At 40.4% G+C, this 27,699-nt stretch overlaps 1 protein-coding gene across 7 annotated transcripts; it reads right to left on the bottom strand.

Annotated features, from left to right (window-relative positions):
* ago2 (argonaute RISC catalytic component 2) lies at window positions 1-22,163 on the bottom strand. Of its 7 annotated transcripts, none has more exons than XM_042076128.1 (20): window positions 21,959-22,163; window positions 18,843-19,029; window positions 18,602-18,722; window positions 16,512-16,693; window positions 15,658-15,794; window positions 15,247-15,381; window positions 14,891-14,978; window positions 14,549-14,696; window positions 14,077-14,196; window positions 13,350-13,472; window positions 12,708-12,841; window positions 12,150-12,334; window positions 11,627-11,786; window positions 11,317-11,407; window positions 10,910-11,104; window positions 10,607-10,741; window positions 10,398-10,499; window positions 10,052-10,251; window positions 9,351-9,490; window positions 1-8,815 (listed from the first exon to the last, which is right to left on the bottom strand). In XM_042076128.1, the coding sequence occupies exons 1-19, from the start codon at window positions 21,981-21,983 to the stop codon at window positions 9,382-9,384; spliced, it is 2,577 nt and encodes an 858-aa protein (XP_041932062.1). In that variant the 5' UTR covers window positions 21,984-22,163; the 3' UTR covers window positions 1-8,815; window positions 9,351-9,381. The 7 variants fall into 7 exon arrangements, with proteins under 7 accessions (XP_041932062.1, XP_041932060.1, XP_041932061.1 ...); XM_042076126.1 differs by having other exon boundaries at window positions 10,898-11,104; XM_042076127.1 differs by having other exon boundaries at window positions 13,344-13,472.
* Between the last annotated feature and the right edge of the window lie 5,536 nt (window positions 22,164-27,699).

Below are 27,699 nucleotides of genomic sequence, written 5' to 3' on the forward strand. Positions count from 1 at the left end.
AGAGAAAATCTAATTTTATTTTTTTTATTAATTAATGCAATATACAGTCAAGCCAGAGAGTGAACTACAAGTGATACATATTCACATTATGTCCTAATAAGGTTTACAGCATATCTTCAGAGTTAATCATAATAATTAACAAAAAGTAAAATACAAATTGAAAGCTCACACGTTACAACATCAAGAAGAAAAACAACAAAAACATCAAGGAACTTAGCAGTGTATTCAAATGCATCAATTTGAAAAGAAAAAAAGACCACCAAGACAGGAATGACAGAAAATTCAAATTTGGCATGTGGTGAAAAGCTATGACGTTTAGAGAGTTTTTCAAAATCAATGACATGAATGGGAGGCTTGTAGCCAGTGGGCTGTGCAGGGATGCCATCACAATAAAATAAAAACCTTTGGTCACTTTGCTATTCCATGGCTTGTGTGTGGATATGGACTCATGTTTCAAGATAATGTTTTTAATAATAAAAAAAGTGAGTGTCCTGGAAATAATTTACAACTTGTAAAAATGATTAATCATGCTGCCCAGAATTGCAAAACTAGTTTTTTTTTACTTGCATTTGATTCCTGTTGGGCCAGGAGAATGTAAATGATTGTCTTTGGGGGGGCGGGGGGGGGGTTCAGGACACTCCCTACATTCAGAGGAGGTAGATGAAAAGCAAACAGACGAAGGGCATTGAATAACTATGGGCAACATTTAGCCTACACGCTGCAGGTCATAGTGCATTAGTAAGGCCAGATGTCCAGAAATGTTGTTCCAACACCACATGCAATTGGCTAATTTAAGACAAAGGTGAGGGAACTGAAAGGTAACAGCAGCAGCAGATATAGCCCTTAGCTGGCAATACCTGAGTCTGTAGTCACATTTCATCATTCACCAATAGTGATCATGTCTCACTGGGATGTATTTCTCTATGCCCATTTAGTTTAACAAGTTGGGTCATCATACAGAATCACATTGAATTTGTCAGATGGGAACATTTTGGGAAAACTGAAATTAAGTTTGTGTGTTACGTCAGAGGCTTTGATCAACTGTGCACTATATAATGTACAAATGCACATGCTATTTAGGGTTACAAAAAACAATAATTAAAGAGGTGACGCTGTGCCAGGAAAGACAAAAACAGGCATTTGCACAACCTTGTGTGTTCAACAAACCTCCCAGGATAAAGGGATACTTTGATTTTGGAAAAAAAATGCAGTATGCAAAATTAAACTAAAATGCAAAGTCAATGCAGCATATATCAGGCTTATGAGGTACTTCATGTGTATATACTTTTTTTTTCTTTAGAAAAGTTATCCAAGTCATATTATTCCTTAAAGTTCCTATTGTAGCAGAAAATACCTCGTTCTTTTCATTTTTCATCTTTCTCTCACTCTGCCCAACCAGATGTGGGCGATTTCTTTTAAAAACTGCTTAGAAAGTGCAAAAGATAAATACTGATCATTCTATGCAGCATGTTCTTACAAGGTTGCATGATGAGTAACATAGAAATTCTTTTACGTTGAAGAGGGGGGTGATCGAAAAGGCACACATAGGAATGAGGGGAGAAAAAAAAAATAAAAAAATCAGATGTTTCTACCTCACACCTAACATAGATTCTACACACCCTTATCTGTACCATTCTGCTGAGCAATTCTTTCAAACGCCTAAAACCAACCCGTGCATTAGTTAAAAAGAATATATTTGTTATTAGATTTGTCACTTAGAATTATTCCCTTTATAAAATGCAATTAGTCTATCAATATGTTTCTTGAAACAGAGAACTGTCATAGCTTATGCATGTTCTGCATTTTCTCTAACTCTGGGAGAAAACAGCAGATTTGATTTTGACAACAGCTTCACTGATTTTATTGCCATACAGTTACAAAATGAAGTCAAGTAGAGGATAACAACCTAAATCCTTGCTATATTCGGCCACTATTTTCAGCTTGCCACAATGGTATTGCTGATCAGATACTGCACATTATTCAGATACCAGGTTGCCTTGCCCAAAAGCAAAATCCAAAGTTGGAGATAAGAGCCAATACAACTTCATCCATGACCATTCCTCCACAATTAGCAGACAATCCACAATATGGCACATCCCTGTCAAATAGCACAAATATACAACTTTTCAAATATACACCATTTTATTCTGAAAACTATGACCGCAAACCTCCACAGACTTTAAGCCAATCCTTGACTTGACTTCAGTCATACATATTATCTTAATCACACTATACGCTTAAAAAGGTTCTTAGAACCATTTCAGGTTCTTCAGGTCTTCTTTGCTAAAAGGTCTTGGTAAAACCTGCTCATGAAGTCAAGCTTAAAAAGTTTTGAAAGTTCCAGGACTCTTTGAAACCTGAAGGTTTCGTTTAGAAGCCCTGCTGACATTGACATTGTTCATTGCTAAAAATGTTAAAAGAGGGTTTTTCCCAAAGACCCTAGCAGGGTAGAACTTAAGGTTCTTTCTCTCTACTGCTTAGTGTGTAGATCAGCACAATCAAATGGCACCTATACTCCTAGCATCCTACACCCTCAGAACAGCTGCTGACCCATGAAAGGACATAGCAGACCAGGTCATCATACAGTTGGCAAATAGGTCATCCAGTCTTGGTTGAGGCTCACTGCAATAAATAAGGGTGTTCACAGGCAGTTTTTAGAAATGACATATAGTTTTATATCATAAGAGAGAACATATGGATGAAACGATGCTGTTGCCAAATACAACATTTTTGGTCCCCTGAATTTCTTTTTGGGTGATAGTCCCTCAAATTAGTCCTCAACCAAAAAAAACAATAATTATAATAATATTTTCTATACAAACAGTATTGGCATGTGTTGTTTGGTCACTGTTACTGTTCTTTGTCATTATACAAATCAGGGGTGCATGCTAGCACCTGACACTGTTCTGAGGTAGTGTTCCAAGTTGGTATAAAAAGCCAGATAAATCCGGAGTTCTTGAAGACAAGAAAAAAATAGTTTGATTCATTTCAGATTTAGGTGCCCACTCATGCTTCCTAATTACAGTAATATGGCATTGATTTTGAGGATTGGAGCACTAAGTGTATCCATTGAATAAACGTCATTAATAATATGGCATTTCTGTTAACTATGAATGTCTAGTAACAGAATCTGGAATAGTATCCTCAGTATCCACACCAAAGGTAATGCTGGTTTTACCAAAGAACCGGTCAGGGAAAAAGAGCATGTTTTGAACTATGAAAAAAGGTGCTGTATATCAATAAAGACCTGTCAGTCTAAGAATAGAAAAGCTTAATATGGAATAAAATAAAACTATGTGGGTGATAAACAAAAGAAAATAGGGTCACTCAACTATATGGTATGTGCCATCATGTAGTGAGGCGCAAGGCCCAAGGCCCTTACATGCCTTAAAATGGTGATGGATTTATTGAGACCAAAATAAAAAAAGTCGATCAATTAATATAAATAATTAAGGTTTTGCTCATGCCATTTTTGAGGAAACATCTTGATTGTTCTCTCTATACAGAAGAACTGCCTGAAGCATTGGAGAAAAATGGTTTAAAAAAAAAAAAAAAAAAAAAAAAGTCTGAATGTGGATGTTCTTGAAATTTGTTTGATGAGCCCGACTGAATTTAAGAACTAAATGCAATGCAATTTCTAAACATTTTCTTTCTATTGGAGCTTACATCTAGGTAAAGATAGACAGAACAGAACATAGGTCTAGAGTACACTGGTTTTACAATGCTGGCATTTAAAATACATTCACCATGTTATGCTGAATAGATCCTCTGGAAGGATCCATTAATAAGAGTAATATAAAGGGAGGGATCTTTTGTATATTTTACTCATTACAGCCACTGATAAAAAAGGCAATAGTAAAATTATTGGTGCCAAACTTGAGACAAAATAAAATAAAGCTGAATGTGCAAGCCTCACTAGAAACACATGCAACACCCTGCAGTCTAAAACCAAAAGGGAAAAGCATTCACACAAGCCAAGATCCTCTGACTGGAGCAATCAATAATAGTTTTCTGCCTGCTCTCTGAACATGTATAAACTAAATCAAAAAGTAAGCTTTATTTGCAGAATACAGAGTAAAATGCCACAGCTCTGGAAAATAACCTGTTGGTAGTGTTTAAGCAGGTAAGTTATTTGGCCAAAAATAAGGTAGGAGAGTTTTATGATGTAATGTTGTTAAAACCTTCAGTGTAAAATCTGATACAGTCCTGAGAACACTGTATGTGCTTACAAGTAATCATGAAATCTTCAGTCATAAATACAGGGCAAAACTATATAGTGCTGCATCATTTATTCTGACGAAACCAACAAAAGAAAGTCTACAGCAAAGAGAAATAGCTTGAGCCTTAACATGTATACAAAAATAAGATTTGAATTGCGATTGAACAATCTACATTTTTTGTTGCCAACACAGCACAATTTATCCACAGTGCCAATCTGTTTTAGTAAAGCACCACAAAATTCAATCTGACAAGAGACCTCCAGCTTGCACTCAAAACACAATACTATCTTTGACACAGATATGTTGCCCTAAATATTTTGATTATATGGCAAAAAACTAGAGGAAGGTTTGGATGTCATCCAATGAAATCAAAAAGCAATGATTTAAAAATGAAAAAGAACCTTACATGATTCCATTTTGACTATCTCCATCAATACACTTTTTGCATAGGCTGTAACAATGTAGAACTTGGCATAAGTAGTTCATGGTTCGCTCTTGTACCAATGTTTGTCTGTGTCTGGCTAATGTAACCCCAAGACCTTTAAAGAAAAGTCACCAAGATGACGGCACAGCTACCCGCATTACGTTCGCCCCAATTCTGAGGTATACACTTCTAAACACCACTGACAACTCCAAACTTCTATAGTGCAAAACAATGTTTTTTTTTTATACTTTTCATACTTTAAGGAATTGCATATGTTGAGAACAACTGGAAATCTAAGGTGCTGGTATCAGAAGGTAGAACTTGCAACATTAAAGACAAAATCATTGGAAATCCTTTTTCAAGATGGGTTTGAGAGTCAAGAAAAGTTGCAATATAACTGACTAAAAAATCTTAGTACAGAAACAAAATGAAAATCTGAAAAATGAACTACACAGAATGTGTGTACTTGAACAAAGAGCAAAAAAAAGGGTCAAGTGGATGTGAAGCTGGTTGTCCTAACATTTCTGACTTACTTAATACTGAATTATGGAGCAGTCAATTCAAGTCGCTGGCATATGAGCTTATAGAAATGAATGTGTGATGCATGAACAATGCACTTGCAAGAAAAGCATGAAAGACGATTTGGTACACGGCACATTTAAAATATATCTATATATAATAATCCCCCAAGATAGGTTGAAAAAATACAATGCCCTCTAAGCAAGAGATGGGTCTCAATCACCTTAAATCTGCATTGACTGCAGAATGTGGCAAGCTCCTAGCAAATCCAAAGCAGTCAATTTGGCACCAGTAAGCTTAATGACATGATTAGTAATAGTGGGAAATTAATCTTATGGAAAAACCTATGGAATCCAGTCACCTCAGCCATTTAAAGCCTGCTGATAACAGACATCAGTTACAATCAACAAGAGGGTTTCTGGACCATACAGAACAGGGGGTTGTAATCTTGCACTCAAAGGACTAAGGTAGGGTGATGTTTTCCTTTTAATCCAATCAAAGCCACTAATCCATCATCTAAGCAAGGAAACCAGCAGAGACTAGACCAGTTGGTGTTTGGTTAGATGGAAAACATCACCACATCAGCCCTTTACAAATGACAATACTCAGCCCTGATATAAGTAAAGCAGTGATGTAGGATCAGTGAGCATGACACCACCTTTGGATATGACAAGAAAAAAACAAAATTTAAAACAAGAACTTCGGAGAATTACCACGTTGTGACAATTGTTCAGTTTGTCTCGTGCAATTGTGAGGAAATGGCCTCTGCTGTAATGTTACCATCCTATAAGTAACAGGTAACAAGAGGTAAACACAAGGCCACTTCAACACAATTGCACCCAAGGGATAGCACAGTTAGCATTGGCTACGTTCTACCTGCGACACAAACAGTTAAACGGATGGAACATGCACCCTGTCCATTGTTTTACGAAGTGCACCCAAATGAATATGTTGCGATACCAGCGCCAAATAATTACGAGGAAAAAAAAAACAGCTCTCAAGTACTTGATTAACATAAATGCCCCATATACATAGTCAGTTGGTATTTGAGTCAGTTATGAAAATGGACAAAAAAAAAAATCAAAAAATCAAAAAAAAAATCAATGTGACTGATTAGAAAAGCACAGGTTGAAAATAATTATAATCTTAGTTAATAAATCAAGAACCTCTTGGACCTGTCCATTTTGAGGTTTAAGGTGTCGTTACATTGAGGGATGAAGTACAAGTTTTCCCCTCTGTATACTGAGGGGCTCTAGCACCTACAATTACAACATCCATTTGTGCTTCATATACTGTGGACATTGATAATGGCAAATGTTGTTTGGTGGGGGGGGGGGGGGGGGGTATTGATACGGTACAAATAATAACCAATTGTCTGGGTCATCAGAATATACATCTATAAATATATATTTGGAAATGGACATAAAAAGCAAATACTGCTACAAGAGGTTAAGGGGATTTTGTGCTAAGCCCACTACAAAAAAAAAAAAAGAAAAACTCACCCTTATCTCCCCATCTACTATGCAAAGTGATCTAAAATGTATACAGACAAACTTGTCACAGCTAAAATCTCTTTAAGAATGCATAGTTATAAAAATCTGTCCTAAACTAAACTGAGTCTTTCCAGGCAAATAATCAATTTTAAGAGGGTAAATACAAGCACAGTTACCAGGGCCTTTTCTGCAATGTTTTTAGACCTTAATGAATGCTTTTCAATAAAAGCTTGTAATAAAAATGCGGACTAGTCTTTTTACTTTGCTCTACAAAATAATAATATAAAAAGACTAAAATTTCAGACCCTAGCCGTGAACGGCACTTTTCTTATTGGGGGGGGGGGGGGGGGGAATAAATATCTTTTTTTTACCCCTTCTTAACGCGAGATGCTAAAACACTGGAACAGAGAAAGTGGCATTATGTTAAGGGTCTTGGCATCCAATCTAAGCACAGTGAGACCATAAATAGTATTACTGGGATTCAAACCCAAGCACAGTTTCTTTGCAAACACACACGCAAGTGGTACCTAAAGCACCTTCTATTTGTTAGATTCCATTTCAGTTTTCCGTTTTGTCAACTGGCATGCAGTGTCTGTTATCACCATTGTCCTGCAGATGTAGTGGGCTAAAGGCATACATGTCCAGTCAACCCCAACCAGAAACTTAACAAGAGACAGTCATGAAACTGGAGATGCACTCCTCTCTGACAAGTCCAGCATGATCTGACTGGACTACATAAGATTCTATGCCAACAGCAGAGCATCCCAATGGGACTACATGCTCACCATATACAAATTATTCTAAAACACTGGCCAACTTACTGCAGGAACTTGGTGTATTTAAAACAATTTAAATGCAACAAAACAAAAACACAAGCTCAACAGGTCAAACACCCAACTTATCTAAATGCCGCACTACGGGATTGAAAGATAAAATCTTGGTCAAATGTGCTCATATATGTATATTGGAAAAAATATATGATAAAAGAAAAAACGTGACAATTCATCAATAAAAGGGCATAATCATCTTTGTGATTATCTTGGCTCAGAGCACCATTGGTATAAGAACTGGGATCCAGTCCCACATAAGCAGTTCGAAGCCTCCCACAAGGGAGGACCACTTACTGATTGTACAAACAAATCCAAAGTGGGTGGGGGGGTGGGGTGGGGAGGGCATAAAACAAATGGCGGTCAGATCCTTTTCGTACATAATTTAACCACCATCATTTCTGATTCGTCCTCCCCAAGCTCTGTAAAGAGCCAATATCTTGTTTTTCGATGTTACAGTTTTCTTTGCCTTTCAATTCATAGCTTAGCAGTCCACCATTTCATCAGATGAAATTGTAGCATTCAGTCTGGCAAAAAGCCTGTTTTTGGTCACCTTACATGAAGGGCGAATACAGTAGGTCTAAACAGGCCGTCAAATGACACTAACTGATGAAGTTCTGTTACACACACACACACGCTGATTAAGTACTTATGGCATGCGCCATATGCCGCTTTTCAGGGGCACAATGCTGGTTAAAATCTTGTTCTACATGGGAAGCAGTGAGGACTTAACTGACTTCCCAACAGCATAGCTACATAATTCATGCTCTTTCAAGTTCATGCCCCTTAGGTCTGTGAGTGCACTGCACACATAGGACTGAGTCGCCAACGGTTACAATCAGGTCAATGTAAACCCACCCCCCCACCCCAGTCCACTCAAGATAATAAACGCCATAGTCAGTGTAAAAGGGATTCTGGATAGGATTGCTCTCCTATGTAAACAAGTTAGCCCCTACATGTACAAATATAAAACATTTACAATAAACATATATATATATAAAAAGAAAACACACACACACACACACACACACACACAATTTAGCGATGACCCCTTTTTTACATGGCCCTCCATCACATCCATTAGATGTTTGGATGGGGTGGGGGTGGCTGAATTTGTTTGGATTTTGGAATACATGTTGTAGCCTTTTGGGAGCGCAACAGGGTAAAGTAGTTTTGTTTTGTTTGTTTATCCATGTGGGATCTCAGACCTGGCGCTGTGTAACCTGTTCTGATGAAGTCCATAGAGCACAGAGTGGCCAGGGGAGAGGCAAACCTGGCCTTTGCTAGATCCATATTTCATTCCTTCCAGGTGTGATGCTGCCCTAAGTGTTGCTGGGACAGAGGAAGAAAGAAAGAAAGAAAGAAAGAAAGAAAGAAAGAAAGAAAGAAAGAAAGAAAAAGATCGATAGAGACACACACACACACACACACACAGACATAATTTAATTTAGAAAACAGTTGAGAAAGAGAACAAAAATGAGTGAGTATGTGTGGGTGTGAGAGAGAGTCAGAGAGAGACAGAAAGAAAGGGGGTGGGGAGACACAGAAAAATTGAGTCACTGGAATGTCATTAGCCTGTCTTACAACATTAAGATTCATTTTCCAGATACACGTCTAGCCCTTGTGCCACGGAGATTTCCATGGACATGTTGCCATGAAGCAGGCAAAGCAAAAGCAAACACATCGCAATCTTGACAACACGAACCGGATGTTACACATACACAATCAATTCCTGACAGAAAAATAATGCAGCACAATAACCTTTTTTTCTACCATTCCAAAAGGCACACACACTAATATATACAGGCAAACACACACACACACTCTCTATGGAGTAGATCAGAGAAGCATGCTCCATCCAGCTTACCCATGGCTGATCCGCCGGCTTTGGCTGGTGCTCAGGCAAAGTACATGGTGCGCAGGGTGTCCTGGTGGATCTGTACCGCCTTGGCCAGGGCCTGCTGGTCCCGTCCATTACTCTGGCCTGATGTATGGCTGCCCTCCGCACTGCCAACAGACACACAGAACAATTAAGCAGAGGTTAACACTGCCATCTAGTGTTCAGTCTGGATCACTAGCCTTTAATCCACAAAGGTGGCTAGGCACTTGGTGAAATGTAGCTTCAAATAATCCCCCAAATAAACTTATTGCAGCACTAACATCTCGTCATCTTGTTGCAGTGTACCTTGATTGTTTCCTTCCGTCGTTTTGAATGAATGTGTCAGCTAAATGACCACATGTAAATGTAAAATCTTTGTGATGCGATCCGAGAAAACCCTTCGCACCCTACACTCTTTTTAAACCCTCTCTGGTGAAATTTCACCAATTTAAGATTCTGATCCCATCCTAGCAACATTCTGGACACTGTCTCCTTGCAAAATCCAGGATACTATCCTCCCAAAACCTTGGATGTTGCTAGGATGGTATCAGAATCATAAGTTGGTAAAATTGCACTATGTGAAGGATTTAGAACTTGGGAACGCTTGTTATAAATCATCTCCCCAATACACGTCTTGTTAATAAAGACCACCTCCGTGTGAAAATTGTCTCTCTGCCCTCTTAACTCACCTGTCATGCTCCTTGTCCACTAGATGGTAGCGGGCGCGGAACGCCACCAAGTGAGCGTAGTAGGCTGGCGCGGGGATGGAGACGGAGCGGGTGCAGCGTACGTAGGTGTGGCACAGCTGGTAGGTGAGCACCTGCAGCTCGTCCGACGTAAAGTGGTTGTCGTCCCACAGCACGTGGTAGTGCGAGGGCCTACTGGTACCCTAGAGACAGGGGAGGCCAAGATTAATTACAACATCAAGGTGTCTGTTTAAAACACGTGTATGTATGTACACAATGCATGTACAATAGCCTGATGTGGCAGAAAGAGAGACTGAGGTGGCACAAATGGACGCATTGCAGCAGCTACCTGGATGCCTGCATGGCTACAGAGGTAGAAGTCAAACTCTGATGGGTGAGTGATTTTGGTGTCCACTGTGGTGCCTGCAGGTATGTTGCCACTCTTTCCCACCTGGAAATAAAAGTAAACCCATTTAAATAATAATTAAAAAAACTAGGGCTCTCAAAAGAAAGACAAATAAAATTTGCCAATTTATCGCACTAGCACAGATGACCCACCCTCTCATTCCTGTCCATGCAGAAGAGCCTGGTGTGATGTCTCTTCTGCACCACCACAAAGGTGATGCCTGGCTGGTAGTCCTTCTCCAGCTTGATGCATGCCTCGCGGATAGCTAGCAACTCATGTTGGAGGACCTGTGCACAACAAGCACCATACATCTTTCAGAAGATTGACAATCAACACGAGGCTGAACAAGAACAATTCTATAGAACTGTGTTCAGCAAATGGCATTACACCTCATGATCGAATTAACAAAAGAAAGTGAAGTGAAGAACAAGGGGTTGGGTCACCTGTGGGCTCACCTGGTTGAACTGGCCCTCGGAAATGCCATCGCGGTAGTAGATGATGCGGGTGGGCTTAAAGCGGGTGGACTTGTAGAACTGGATGAGCAGCTCTCGCACCATGGTGGCAAGGTCCTGAATGATGTCCTGCCGGTGCTGCTGGACACGAACCGTGGCACAGTAACGACTTGGGTGGGCGTCCATGCTGCCCACCACCTGCAAACACCACACAGAGAACAGGCAGGTGAGGATTAGACACGGGAGATGACAGAACGGGCCTGGTGACACAACCACCTGTCCTGTAAGGATACAAGTCTGGCACTACGCAACCTATTCAGCACATATTTCAAACCTAATACAGAAAATCGTCAATAATGGTGTTCATTTTCACTGCATTGTACATTAATTTTTCTTAACATATGCCTTACCGCAGCGATAGAGGGTTTCTTCCCATCTCCAGCAGGGGGGTGAGTGACATCTGCCCCCAGGAAGATAACAGGCTGCTGGAACACCAGTGGCCTGCACACAAAACACAAATCCGTAGCACTGCTTAGTGATCATGAACCCCCATTATATTATTAAGCCAGAAGAGGATTCACAAAAACACTTGAAGTATTTCAACATGACATACACTCAAAAAAGTATGCAAGAGGAAGTATTCCATGAACACTACATATAAAATCATGCATTCAGACACCACTACAAGTTCCTGGTGTTGCCATTTCAAGTGACACTGACCTGCCCTGCGGAAGCAGTATGTTGTTGACTCCTCCTAGTTTGACGTTGATCTTCAGGCAGAGGTTGGATAGGGTCTGGGGTGTGGTCTTCAGAACATTTTTTACCTGCACACACTGAGTGGCCATGCCTAACACCGTATCACCCACACGCTTCACCTCAGCTGCAAGACGAGAACATTGTGTCAAGATTAGGGGTGTAAAGGTACACAGAATTTTTGTATCGAACAGTTTAGGTACAGGATGTTAGGTTCAATACAGATGTGTACCGAATGTAGTGTTACACAGCTTAAACAGTGTTTTTTAGATTAGACACAACGTGTTAAGATGCATTTCCTCTGCTCAAGTTCCTTTCCCTTCAACTCAATGGGTAAAATGTTTTAACCTCAAAGTAACACAAGACATTGAGGTCATTTTACTCACAATAAGCATGATAAACAGAATATCTAACAAAACATAATTGCATAGATTAAAGACAGATAAAAGATACCCCATTAACGAAGGGGACTCAGGACAGGCAAGCTTACCATAGACTGGGGTCTTGCCAGGCAGAATGACCACCACGAGCTGCAGGCCCTGATAGGTATATTTGAGATGCTTGAACATGGGCTCCACGCTGTCGGCTCCCTGGGCGTACTTGCAGAAGCAGGGCTGGCCCTGGATGGGCATGCCAGCGTCTCGAGAGATCTTCCGCAGCTGGTCTGTAAACGCCCTGGAAAATGAGCAAATGTTCATCAGGTAGAGAAACATGAAGTCACTACTACATCAACATTTATCTGTTTCAAAGACAATGCTATAAATCTCTCCTAAGTTATTTCTTAAAGCATTCTTTTGATATGTAGGTTTGCCCCCCCCCCCCCAAAAAAACATCTAAAACACATATAGTAAGAAACTTTGCAAGGTTCAAGGAAAGGGTGTATCCATAATATTCCTGGTATACAAGAAGCCATTTGTATTAAATGTGTATTAAACACCACAAGCTCGCAGTCACTGAACAATGCTTGTTTCACTGTAGTGCTGCTGAGAAAGTGAGTGTAACAAAAACTTCTGGCCTATTTGCTGATGAGGTGTGGGGCTTGGCTTACTTGAGGAGCAGCTCTGTGCACTGCCTCTGTGGAGCGAAGCAAGCGATGGCCCAAACCTTGATCTCGATCCCTGTGTGGAACTGCTTATTCCTCATGTCCCACACCCCTTGGATCGGGGTGGCTATTGCTTTATTCTGCAAAGCACAAGGCAACAATTCCAGAGTTTAAGGGAGAGTATAGGGGCATTCAGACAACAGTTAGGAATAAAGTTCTCATAACTACTAACTGGAGAGGCTACCCCAAGAACTATATAGTTCCTATGGGTTTTTTCTGTCTGCATTCACACAGAGTAGGAACCCTGAGATGACTGGAGCACTCACAACGTTGGACAAAAACATTGCACACAAACTTGTCCAACTTGTATAAGCAATGAAGTAAAATGCTTTCAAGATGATGCATTTCCTGAGATTCCTCTTGCATGACTTTAGCATCTAGTAAGCAGCATGTTTTAGATTTCTCTAGCTCCACATGCAGACCATAAAATGCTACATAATGCTCAATACACATACACACACACACAGACTATACATTCACTGGGGCTGAATTCAGCTGCAGCGTGAACACTTGTGGATGTCATGGTGTAGAATATACTATCTGACTAACAACATATAGAAATAATCACAAAGTGAGACTCACACATACCCGGCCCCCGTAGAGGATCGATGGTGCTTGGAGGACACGGCCGTTGACCTCTGTCATTTCATCCCTCACCATGACCCCAAACTCACGAACGTAAGGATCAGTGTTAAAGTTGGCACTTCTCATCTGCATTGAGGAGAAAAGTGGAGGTCATTGCATTGCACTTCACAAACAACAATAATAATAATAATAATAATAATAATAATAATAAAAGCTTTATTTGTATAGCACCTTTCATACACAGAATGCAGCTCAAAGTGCTTTACATTCACAACACAATAATAAAAAAAGAATCAAGTCATTAAATGGCTTTGCCCATTTAAAAAATGCCTGCTGATGTTTGAGAGTGGATGGCTCATTCAGGTTCTTATATATTGTGGCAAGTATGTGCTTCAGTTAGCTGATTACTACTTTCCATGTTTTTGGTTTACTTTGCCAAGCTTCCAACAGGTGATGCCTCTACAAATGAGTTGATTACTGCCCTTTGTAAAAAGCCAAGAGACTCCATGACCTTCAATGCCACTAAACACATAAGGATCCTTCAAGGCCTTAATTGGCATTAACTGTTGAGCTAATCAAGAACAGGAAGCCACATTCTTCAGCTCATAACAGCTTGAGACGGTGAAAAATACAGTTATAATCAGGGAAGTTCAAACAGGCCTAGTGCTGCATGAAACACATGCTTCTTCAGGAGAGGAGGAGGACTGGGGCGACCCCCCACCAGACTCACCAGCTTGCTGATCTCGTCTTGGCGGTCAGGTGCGGACCGGGCAGTGGCACGGATCATAGTGGAGGTCTGATTGTCTGTCAGCTTCTTTATGCACCTCTGCCCAGCAACTATGTTGCACACCTGTAGGGAGTCAGCATGACAAGTTACACAAGTACACAACCAAAGGGAGTGAAAACCTCTTCCTCAGGATCTGGCCTATCTATCCTATTTAACGCTTGACTAACTAACTGACTACATGAGCTCTCTGGCTAAGCTTAACAAAGGGAAATCTCACATGGAGGTGAATTGGAACAGAAAGACAGGGTTGTGGTCAGCTCATATTAAGTCAAACTTCTACAGGGATGATACGGACAAAAATAAATTGGAGGTCAACCGTTCTGCTAAGAACTATATTGCATGATATTTCTCATTGAATGATTCAAATTTCTTTCAAGTGAAGGGAATGTATGGGCGAACAGATGGGTCAACTTACCTCAAGAGGAAGGTATGTGTGCTTCTGCTCCTGCCCCACCTGTAGGCATGGCAGGTGAGGATACCTCAGCACCAGTTTGTACTTGTCTTTGAAGTACTGAGCTACAGTGCATTCAATGGTCTGGCCATTCTCCTGCTGCAGAGGGAATCTGTTACCCCCCAAAAAAGAGAACAGATTCAGAAAACACTTAGCACAGACTACCGTCTACAGGGACTGCTTGACAAAAATCAACAAAAGGCATCCATTCAACACTACACTCAGCCAAAAGTGCTATTCAGGCTGAAAGCCAGCAGTTAAAGGCTTGTGTATGCCAACAGAGAAATGGAGGGATTGGCCTCTTACGTCTGATGGCTGGCGGGTCTTCTTGTCACATTGCACACCCTGTACTTCCTCTTCATCTGTCCACAGTGAGTGATCTCAACCTTCAGGCCTGCGGTAGTAAGGAACAGTGCAATCAGCACAGCAGCATTTGCCAGCAGAGGTCCACAAAAACACTGACATGCTCAGAAATGACAACTTGCATAACAATGAAATAAAATCCTAGCGCAACATGGATGGTATGTGATAATAGTAGGGGCGGTGAAGGAAGAAAATAAACGGCAGTTCATACAAAGCATCACAAAGTCATCTGTCGTCACAAGATGTGCCTTCAGGTAACCCTGACCTGTACCATCTTGGTAACTAAGCATACGTCTTACCTTTGATTTCCTTAGTAAACTTTACTCTCTGGGAGTCGGTTAAGGGCTTCTGTTGTTCTTCAATGCTTTTGAAATCCAAAACTTCACACATGAACTCAATCACAGGCTGGGCTTTGTAGAAAGCAGTGGCCGACACTGAAAAATACAATTCAGAAACATCATAATTAGGCACACACAAAGCACTTGCAAGTTCACAAACACACACACTGAGGACAGAAGAGTTTGTGGTGTTACTGTTGTATTATAAATAAATATACAACAATTAGCCTAATTTAGCTGTAATAATTCTGCTTTAATTACTTTGCATGCTGCTTATACACTCTTATATTCCATAAATATAATAAAATTACACTACAATCAAACTAAATATCACTATACATTCTTTATCACAGTTATTATATTCCAACCCACCATCAATATTCAGCATCATTTTCCACAAGGAGGGTCTGACGGACTGGTGGAAGCCAAACCAGACCTCTCTCCCACCACCCAGGGGGTTGGAGCAGCCCTCTGAGGAGGTGAAGAAGGAGCGTCCGACGGGGGTATAACTACAGCAGAGGGGTGGGAGGGGGAGGGGAGGAAACAGAGGAGTCCATTCAAATGATCCACACACTTTATAGTATAGTATAGTATAGTATAGTATAATATATCCCGTGAGGGAAATTTGGTCTCTGCATTTATCCCAATCTGTGAATTAGTGAAACACACTCAGCAGCACACAGTGAACACACAGTGAGGTGAAGCACACACTAATCCCGGCACAGTGAGCTGCCTGCATCAACAGCGGCGCTCGGGGAGCAGTGAGGGGTTAGGTGCCTTGCTCAAGGGCACTTCAGCCATGGCCTACTGGTCGGGGTTTGAACCAGCAACCCTCTGGTTCCAAGTCCGAAGCGCTAACCAGTAGGCCATGGCTGCCCCTACTTCCAGAGTATTGCTGAAATATCCATTCATGTGATTTGTTTACGAGTACATATACAGTGTATATTTTGGCCTAATTGGCCAAAGATTCTTATAACGGTGTCTGCCCCTTCTGACTGATGATTAATTCAAATGTGGCAACAACAAATGCAGACAATCAGGCAGTGGCATCAACTAGGGGGCAGCAGCAAAGACAGCCCCACCAGTATGAATACTTGATTTCTGGCCCTGCCAGCTTCACGTCAGCCTTGGGAGGTCACTCTCTGATCTGCTGGCACTACCTCAACCAAAGACAGTGAAGGCAGGGTGTATAGAGTAGACACACGCACACACACAATTTTACTCACTTCATTGAGGGCAAATGCCTCATGACCACATCCAAGGCCTGGATAGTCTCGAAAGGGATACTTGGCAGGCGTCCAGACAGCGCTTCGTGGAGGGCTTGCAAGCTGACACACGACACCCACTTAATGGCCACCTTGAAGCTCCTGTCCTTCCCCTCCCCAGGGATGGTCACCTCGAGCTCCACCTGTGCAGGCGGATTCCCACATCAGTCAGTACACTTCAGAGCACAATACTCTGGCGTCCTTACCAAACTTATGTAGCTCAGAATAACACCACCAGTTGTTGTAATACAATACAGTGTAAATGACTAATGCTGACTGCTTCAACCTCAAGCATTAGATGAGAGTAGGGCTGGGCAATATGGCAGAAAAATGAAGAAAATGATGATTCTAATTTTTAAACAAACGTTTCCCTCTCCCTACCACAACTCAAATTTAGATGTGATGTGGATGATTCTAAGTTTTAAACAAATATTTCCCTGTCTCCCACAATTCAAAATAAAACATGATTTAAACATTCTAAATCCCTTCAATCTCCTTTTTTAATACTATTGGCTAGACATCTCCAGTAACCAGGGGCCGTATTCACAAAGCCTTATCTTACCACTAGGAGTACTCCTAAATCGCACTAAAAGATTTTAGCTAGGAGTTTTCTCTTAAAAGTTATTCACAAAGCCTTTCAGACCTACTCTTAGTAAGGAAAAATGACAACTCTTAAACTAAGAGGGAGTCTTCGTTGCTATGGATGACGTCATTACTCATGCACGAGCTTGACTGAAGTGACCACCTTGATTGGCTGATGATTGTAACGCGGGAATGATTCCAAACACCTCCCTTATGATGATGAGTGACAGGTGACAGGTCTGAGATTGTGTGCGCTACACAAGTAGTGCGAAGGACGGAAGATGATGAATAACTGAATTAAAAAGGCCTAGCCTAAATGAATAAAGAGTAAGGCAAAACAAATAGCCTAGTAGCCTAATGAAACATAGGCCTACGGATTGATGCAGTATCTTTGCAACATTACTAAATTAATCCGTCACAATATGCCTATGTTTGCAAAGAGAACATTTTAATTTGATCCACAATGAAACGTTACATTTAATTTACATGTTGACAATGAGTCGTTTGGGTCGTTGTTGGTGGCGTTATTGCATCCCTTTTATGGCTACAATGCAAAATTGTTCCCTCGCGATTGGAAGCTCCTGTTGCCGCATACGCATTTCAAAACATCGCAACGTGAAATGCCGCAAAAAGCTGTTTGTGAATAGGTCTTAGTGAGTTAGGAGTCCTCTTGACTTCTTTTAAGCTGTCCCAGACTCAGGTGCTACTTTTAGGTCTAAAATGCTTCGTGAATTACTTTTAGTGAAACAAATTAGGAGTCCTAAAGTTAGGAGTGACACGCCCATTATTTTTAGGAGTTGCTCCTAAATTCGCCACTTAGGAGCTACTTTTAACCTTAAAATTCTTTGTGAATACGGCCCCAGAGCTGTATGTCTCATATTGGCCCTTGACAAATATTATATAGGCTACACATTTTAGTATTTACAACAAGCAATAAAAAAGTCTGTAGATGGTAATGCCATTCTGACTACAGTGTAACACGTAACATGAAGGAGGTTTTGTTGCGATTCATTTGACCGTTGACTTTGTTCTTTAAAAATGGCCTATGAACTATTAATAAGACTAAGTCATTCATAGACAGAGAAAAGGGCCCATCAGGATAACATGCAAAACAGCACCGAGGGCGTAAATCTGCATCAATCCTAAATTACCCATTTTGCCATGTTGCTTAAGTCACCTCCAAAGTTTAATTGGTTCTTGGCTCATTACTTAGCTCAGAGCCTACACCGCCATTGTTGTGAGCATTTGCATTTGTATGCATGGTGCTTCTTGCTACGCAATTAATCACCAAAACAGTATAGTTGGACAAACAAAGCATCTTGTATGACAAGTGCTGGTGCTTGACTGACAGCTGAAGAAGCACTTCTAACCTCGATTTCGTGATTTAGACTTTTTTCCACATATTTGCAAACCATACACTCAAATTATTCCAATATATCGCCCAGCCCTTGAGAGCGAAACAGACTTACTTTGTCCCTCCCTATGGGCAATGGCATAGCTGTGTAGAGGTTCTTTCTCCCATCATAGACAGGCTTCCGATCTCCGAAGATCTGTGTTTTAAAGTGCTGCACCATGTGCGCCACAATTTCACTACACAGAGAAAAATAAATAAATAAATAAAAAAAAACATAACAAAACAACAATTAACTTGGCAGAAAATATTTGAACAGTAACAATCCAAATGAGGCGCTTCTCACAAGTAGACCATACCGATTGACTCTTCTAGGGCATTTCTCAGGCTTGATGTCGATGTCGTAATGGTACACCTCCAGTTTGGGAATCTCCATCTCGAAGAAGTTGGCCTGCAGCTTGATCGGTCGGCCCATGGTGCCGAAATCCGGCCGCGGAGGGGGTTTGAATACATACTCTGGAGGTGGAGGGGGGGGAGGAGAGGAATCTGGAGGAACAAACAAAAACACACGTTTACTGAACACGTCCACTCAGGATCTGGCAAATGACAGGTGGCCAACAAAAACTCCTGAAGGCCTACCTAAAATATCAGGTGATTTTATGGAAGAAAAGATGACAAACTAGACAGAGCAGAAGCAAACATACTTAATACTTGCACCAACATTAAGTTAATTTAGGCTCTTTCTATTATCTTATATGCCTGCGTTTGTGTGATTAAAACTCCTTCTGAGGAACACCCTAAATTAGCTTAACTCTAACCTACAGTAACACACACACAGAACTCTGACCATCTAACAAAACAAAGGGACAACTTTCAAAACGTTCCTCAAAGCAACAAGTGACACTTTACTATATTTTGCACAATAACATGACAGTCCTATGGTCCTACCTACAGCCTTGAAGATGAACATTCAACAACTTGTGGGATACCATCCTCAACCACAATACCAGTAATAAACTTGATTTGGCCTCAACCCTCTTGGACTGTTGCAATGGACGTCATAAAAGGATGCAACTTAAGTGAGTGAAAAAATTGTCTAACTTCCCATTTCTGATAGCTGGAAGGGAGTTTGTTCTCCTGGGTTGCCAAAGACAAACACATTTCATTAACAGACTCGCTGATCAAGTACCACATACTATGCAGGACTTAACCCTTCCATTTCAAAGCTCTTAGAAAATCCAATGTAACAGTTAAAAATATATTTATTATGGTTCCTTCCCGCATTAACTTATTATTAGACAAATGACCAGGATCAAGATACCAGCTCCCTACTTTAATCCCTAAAACAAAACAGTGAGATGAAGAAAAATATGAAAATGCTAGTCCTAATGGGTCATCATTAATGCATTAAAGTAACCAGAACCGTGTAAGCAGACATTGAGGGGAAAACACAGAAAGGACTGCTGACACTCCCGATCTAAACAAACTTTTGTCTAATCCATTTTCCACGTATTTTGTGTGAAAGTGATTCATGACCAGACATGAACTGACCAGATATGACATGCTAACCCTGCTTAGTTTTCCCTCATTTTTGCCTAGCCCGAAACACAATTAGTCATAACCTATAAATAAATTATGGGCAGGCAAGAAAATGTTTTATGCACATAGGCCTACTTAAAAACATAACTGGTTTGTTTGGCGCTATAAGTTACAAAAAGACCATATAATCAGCTTTTTTGGTTTTTGTTATTGATGGCCTATGGCCCAGGTCGCCAACACAGGAGGATCACAAAAGGAAAACTACATCATCTTTAAAACAGCCAAACACTGATGTACCTCTCCAAAAACCTTTCTGAATCCCAGTTCATCGCATAACAGTCTAAACAAATACAAATCATTTTGCATCACTTCTGGTCGAGTTAGTTACTCAAACATCTCTAGACACTTCAACAAAACTGCAACTATCATTTGGTCGACACCCCGCTACAACTTTGCTAGGATAAATAACACAGCATCTCTCTGAGCAACAGGTGCACAATTCACTTGCTCTCAAAACAGTGCCAAGATCCAGTCCATGCCACATACCACAAATTCCCCCCAAAAGCATAAATGTACAACCACACAGCATGATACGAAAAAAATCAGGCCAGGTATGTTTATTTACTGCATACATAGCCCAACATAGAAAGAAAATGAAACAACTTTTTCCATAATGAGGACAAGCCATTAAAGGAAGGCCTTCGAGAGCTCTGAGAGCGCCTCGACATGCACTGACTTTAAAGTGACTCCTTGCCCTTATCGGCCACTGACCAGCAACTTGCGAGAAGAGATTCTGAGAAGAACATCAGAGAAGACGCCCTGAGGGCCTTATCGACAAGTTCACCCCAGCAACTTAAAAACCTGGAAATCTAGTTAACTTTTTGCCACGCCTTAAACTAGTCAGGCAACTGAGGACACTATCCCAGGCTTCGTTATAAAACTTGATCAAAGCATTAAATGTAATTTGTGTGCCAAGGCGTCGCATTAGTGGGACACAGCAGTCAGGCTAAATGCAGACCGTGTGCCGTTAACGTTGTCGTTTGTACGAATGAAATGGTCCAAATTACAGTGTACATAATTAGGCGTAAATGGGCACTGGGTCATCCTGCAACAATCACAACATAAAACTCAGGTTAAACCCACAGCAAATCGAAACCCCCCGAACATACGACACCTCTGAATAGTTTTTCATGCAATAAAAGTAAGTTTCTGTCAGATAACATTAAATTCTAATGGCACAATTTGCTACTATGTAGAATCATCTAAAACGTTAACGTTAGCAGGACTGTAACTAAACTTAACAATAATATAGCTAGTCAGCTGGCAATGTTGGCATACAACGAGCCCACACAGGTAGCTAGTGTTGACTTGCTAACTGGCTAATTCCAGAAACGCGTTTCTTCTGGTGCCAAACAATAACGTTAGACTCATTAAAGATTGAGCTTTCTAACAAGCTAGCAAAAGTATCGGGCTAGTTAAGCGAGGATTGCTGATTTTACCTACCCAACATGTTCCTAGTTATTCAATACAAAAATACGAGGGAAACCACAAATCGAACAAATTTGAGGGTATTCCTCTCCTTCCAAGTGTCGAGTTAAAGCTCGTTAGAGTTCACCAGGTATGCAATTTACCGCCTAATGAAAACAGATTAAGTTAGCTAACATGGTAGCTTGCATGGTAAGATTGCTAATGTTAGCACAATGCCTACTAGCCAACCTTAGTGGCAAGAAAAACAACTAGGCCTATATCTTAAATACGGACGACAAGTGCGACAGCAAACCCTTTAAATATTACGTATGATATCATATTGTAAAGGTCGTTAGCATTTACACATACTTCGTGCATTCGTGTTCTACAAGACAATCGTTTCATCGCTAATGTTAGCTAGCGAAATTATGGAAGCAAATGTTTGCTAGCTCGCGAGCTAGCTACTTACCCCCAGCTGCTCCACTCGGATACATTTTGGACGTCCTCCTGCAGCACCGTGTAGTTGCTGTTATTCCACTACAGTTATTAATAGCTATAGGAACACATGCACTGGTAAATAATTACTTTAAAACAGTATGGTCTGGCAGGGACAAAAGGTTTAACACACTAAAATATTCCACGAGAGGCTGTTGATCCCTGCCCCTGTCCCCTGCTAAAATGGCCGGCTGGCAAGAGTTCCTTCAAAATAAAAGGCCCAAAGTGCACGCCTCTGCTGGTCTACCCTGCTGCTGTGCTACATTTTGCAACATTTTGTGCATAATTTGTTGCATTTAAGGCAACATTGTTGCATATATTGTATAGAACTAGTACAGAACTAGTACACACATAATATTACGTACATATTTACATACATTTTGAATGTTCAGAACACAAATGGAAATATGAATGACTAGGGCTATGGAATTATTTTCATGATTGATTAATCTGTTGTTTATTTTCTCAATGATTGATACATTGTTTGGTCTATTAAATGTTAATTAAAGCTACAACATGTTTTACAAAGGCATACAAATAAATCAAACATTCATTCACAAATATACATTCAGTATAGGCCCTATAGAGAGTCATTTTCAAAATAAAATAAAATAATAATTAGATGTGTAAAGCAATACACCATGCATATGGAGAGCCATGAATCAATTAAGGCTTACAGATAAGAATACAATTGTGTAGGCCTAATAAAATTATCAAACTTAAACAAAAGTTTCTTAAACAAAGGCTTTCTTAGAAAAATGTGTTTTGAGGAGTGACTTAAAAGAGGACACTGACTTAGTCAACCTGATTTCCTCTGGTAATTCAAAAGCCTTGGCGCCCTGACACTAAATTACCTGTCCTGTTGTCTAGTCTTGAAGTGGGCTTAAAGAACAGTTAAAAAAATGCTACCAGAGGATCTCAATGTAGGCTATGTAAGCAGTGGTGCAGTGGTAAAATGAGTGGTGGGTAAACCATGAATTCTGTGATCATGATAAGGTGAAATGTGCCATGCGTTATTGGATTTTTAAAAAAGGCATTCAGAACATGTTTGATGATGGTGGAGGTTATTGTCCAATGTTTATAATAACACCAGTGGTATTAAAGAGTGTTGATGAGTGTGCATATTGTGAATGTGGAGGATAATGTGATTTTTGAATGTTAAAAGTTGCAATTAGTGAATAAACTCTTTTGAGAGGTGGATACACTCAAATAAGAGGTGGATAAACTCTATCTGAAATTTTAGAGGATAAACTGCATTTACTTGTATTTAGCCTCCAATACAGCCCTGTACATAAGGCACTAGGTCAGATATAGCTGGGAGAGAGAACATATAGTTTTTTAAGTATTTAGAAGAATCTTGGAATCTATTCTAAAACAAACTGGGTACCAGTGCAACAAAGCTAAATCAGGAGTGATCACAACTCTGGAAGTTCACAATTTCGTCGCCGTTTAAAAAAAAAAAAAAAAAACGGCGACGAAATTGTGAATTTCCAGAGCATGTTACTCCACACTCAGCAATCGACTCCTATACGGACTTTCCCTGAAGATGGCAGCAAAGATGGCAGCAAAGATGGCAGCAAAGATGGCAACATTTCCGGAAAGGTACTGGCTTGATGAAATTCATTCTGGACTCTCTATCCGACCACATAAAGACCTCGGGATACTTCGGTTTGGCTTTAGGGACCCTCTACTCACTACCACGTAAGTGTAATGTTGTTTGGAACTGTAGAAGAGGTATAAAAATAGCGTTTTGTAGCGGCGAAATGACATGCCACTTCCAGGCTAACGAGTTTTGACTAAAAACGGTAAAATCGAACTTTCTCAAAACACATCCGAATGACATGATTTGGATGTCAACTCAACGTATGTACTCCCAATCATCCGTAAATTGAGTGCATTTTACTCCGGATAATTCCTTTAAGGCCCTCTCTCGACTCAACAATGATCCAACATTGACCATTGGACAAGATGTATGCAAAAACATGTCACATGGCTTAGAATTTAATTCCAGAGTGAAAGCATATTTATTATTGGTTATTTGTTTGCATTGTGTCTGATTTGTCATGGTATTGCTGGCGTCAATGCTATCTGATATAATCCACGTGTTTATAAAGAGACTTTTTTGCATATATGCAGACAATATTCTGTCCATTATTCAGCAATGTGTCTTAATGTGAGACAGATATACAGATGCAGATTTTTTCTTGTTCTTTTTCAGATTTTTTACATTCGATTTCATATTTCATACTTTGATCATAAGCGATTTCCATTCCAGTTTTAACATATTAAATCACACATTATGCATATTTTACCTTGTCAGCTTTTGAGGTTAAAGTGCACTAAATTTGAATACTGAAATGCAGTAGTCATCACAGTTTGTCCCTTCAACATTATCGATTATAATTACGATTAACATAATCATTATAGCTACACCAACAGTGTGTCTAAAAATTCTTCAAAGAAACTCCTCAATTTCTTGATGATTTTAAAGTTTGGGGGAAGAAAACATTCAGGGGTGGGTAGAGCAAATTGTGCCTTACACCAGTAGGGGGTGCCTCACATTGCAAAACCTTTCTTTGGGTGAAAATAATAACTGTTCACGAGACAAATACTTACATAACAGTCTAGAGGTGCATGTACAGCTACCAACACACACACACACACACATACACAGAGATAGAGAAAATGGGCAGTATTTCTGATTCACAATAGTATTTCGTAATTTATTGGGCTGAAGAAAATGTTGTGTTATTGTTGTGTATTTTTGTATATTAAAGATACTGCAAAATACATGATGCATACAGTCACTTTTTAAGAAGTGCATCAAGTCAGTCGGTTGAAGTTCAGCGACAGGAAGTAACCCACAGTTTGCAGGACATCAGCACCCTTGTTGTTGAGGAAAGTTCTAGCACTGAGGTAGAAAGAGAGGCCAGTCAGCCAAGGAGAGAGAAGATTAATGGTCAGGCCTTGGGTCAGATGACCAGGCGCAGCAGAAGGTAGAATATGGGAAGATGTTAATAGTAATTTGGTCAGCATCCTGGGTCAGCTCAAGGGGACGGCTGAAAACAAATGAGAGAAAATGGGAGACATTATTTATAGCTATGGTAAGGAAAGATTTGGGATTATTGAGATAAGGGCAAAACGGCAACATGAGGTAGTCAAATCTAGTCGCCAGCAGGAGATAGATAAACTCATCAAGGAGAGGAGGCAACTTAAGAAGCGGTTGAGAAAAGCTACAGATGATGAGAAGGAAGGTATTGACTGCCTACAGGCAGATGCGAGGGAGCGGTTGGGTCATTCCACGCCAACTCAGCCACCCAGGCAGAGGTGACTCTTTTAGAACCCCATATTTGGACCTCCAAATGACCATGTGGACACTTGATGATCCTAACGGGATTTATACCAGATGAAGATACATATTTGTTCTTTCTTTTAATGTTTTAATGTTCTTTTAACAGACGTTAGGGCTTCCAAAAATGGCAAAAGATGAAATGTGAAATTCCAATGTGTCAATTAGAGCCGTTGCACCCGAAATTCAAATGGACGCCACAGGGAAACCGTTTGAGATATTGATATTGACCTGAAACTTCAGATTCCTTTGTTTGGTAACATAAGGCATATTCACTGCTTTTCAGCAAAATCTGAGAGGTGTCATGTACATGATACCCCGATATTGACTGTTTTCACATGGAATGACCCGGTTGGCAGTGCTAAGAAGAACTGAAAATATTAGGAAAAATAGGAAGAAGAAATCACAAGGTCGATTAGCATACTAAAGACCCATTTAAATTAGTTAAGTCTTTATTTGTAATGCAGAAGAGTGGTAGTCTTTTGGAACCTAAGCAGAAGCTTGAGGAGTACTTAGAGGGAGTGCACAAAGATAGGGAGAGGTTCAGAGAGATGGTACTTCCCGCTGATATCCCACCTATTGGTGAATTAAGTAGCCAGTGTGTTGATAGTCCACCAAGGTGGAAAGAGGTGCAAGAAGTAATAAAACGTGCAAGGGCCTCTTCAGCTCCGGGGCCTAATGGAGTGCCCTACCGGTTGTATAAGAGTGCATCAGATGTTTTAAGATTTCTATGGCAATTAATAAAAGTAGTTTGGAAAAAGCAGAGTATTCCCAAGGCTTGGCGTAGGGCTGGGGGAATATTTATTCTCAAAGAAAAGGACGCAGTGGAGATTAATCCATTTAGGCCAATTAGTCTATACTGAATGTTGAAGGGAAGGTTTTCTTCAGTGTTGTGGCACGGAGACTGACAGGTTACCTTGAAAGGAATAAACTAATTGATACCACTGTGCAAAAAGCTGGAATCCCTGGCTTCTCCGGTTGCTTAGAGCATATCAGCATGATTTGGCACCAAATTCAGTTAGCGAAGCGTGAGAGGAGAAACCTGCACGTTGTGTTCATGGATTTGGCTAATGCTTTTGGATCAGTACCACATAATCTGTTGTGGGAGGCCTTTGTTTATTTCAGAATCCCAAGTAGCATTAAAAGACTAGTAAAAGCATACTTTCTGGATATTTAACTATGTTTACTACAGCTGATTACACCACAATGTTGCAACAACTCGAGATAGGAATCAGTGCGGGATGTACCATCTCCCCACTTGCTTTTACAATGGCAATGGAGGTCATTATTAGGGCCTCAAAATGGGTAGTGGATGGGGGGGGAGAAGTTGCAGAGAAGGCCACGCCTCCCCCCGATTAGGGCATTCATGGACGACATGACAACCTTGACATCAACCATTCCATGCACAGGTTGCTGGATAAGTTAAATAGCAATCTGCAGTGGGCCAGAATGAAGGTGAAGCCAAGTAAGTCTAGGAGTCTCTCAAAGAAGGGAAGGTAATAGACAAGAAGTTTGCTATAAATAAAGAGGTGATTCAAACAGTCCTGGAGAAACCAGTGAAGAGTCTGGGAAGGTGGTATGATGCAAGCCTCAGTGATAAGTCACAGGTTGAAGACTTGAGACAGGACACTAAAACAAAATTGACAAGTCAGGGCTGCCAGGTAAGCTCAAGCTGTGGTGTCTGCAGTTTGGTTTATTGCCTCGGCTAATGTGGCATTGACAGCCAAGGATACAAGGATACAAGGAAGTTTATTGTCACATGCATATAGTTACTGGAAGTAGTGTTGTCACGATACCAAAATTATGACTTCGATATGATACCTGATACCTAAATATCACGATGCTCGATACTGAAACGATACTACGGCGAAATCCTAGATATCTGGAAAAGAAAGGACTCATACCTCCTCCAAGTGTATTGAGTCATTTGTGTTGAATTCGGTGCACTTTTGTAGTGTGCAGGTCAATTCTGGGTTCTAAACTTCCTACATAATTATTATTTTTATAGTCAGTAAAATAGTAGGCCTACTTTGTGTGATTAAGTCCTTTATTTTTTGTTATAGTTCATTTACATTGTGTTGTGTTTTGCCAATAAAGTAGCTTTAAATAGCCAAACTAGGCTAGATCAAGGTCAGTGTTGAAATTACTGCATGCAAATCACTGAATGCTATGCAGAGGGGCCTAATCTTTAGGCCATCTGATGTACAGTATAGGCTTCCCTAGGCCTTCCCGTGTTCATTGGATTTCTTTGGCAGTTGCAAAGGGAAAAATGTAAGGATAGTCTTCTTTGCGCCCAGTGTACAAGTACAACGTTCCAACCACTCAGGTCTTCGTCAGATAGGCCTACACCATTACCTGTTGCAATT

Source organism: Alosa sapidissima, chromosome 21 (genome assembly GCF_018492685.1).
Source record: "Alosa sapidissima isolate fAloSap1 chromosome 21, fAloSap1.pri, whole genome shotgun sequence".
NCBI lineage: Eukaryota > Metazoa > Chordata > Actinopteri > Clupeiformes > Clupeidae > Alosa > Alosa sapidissima.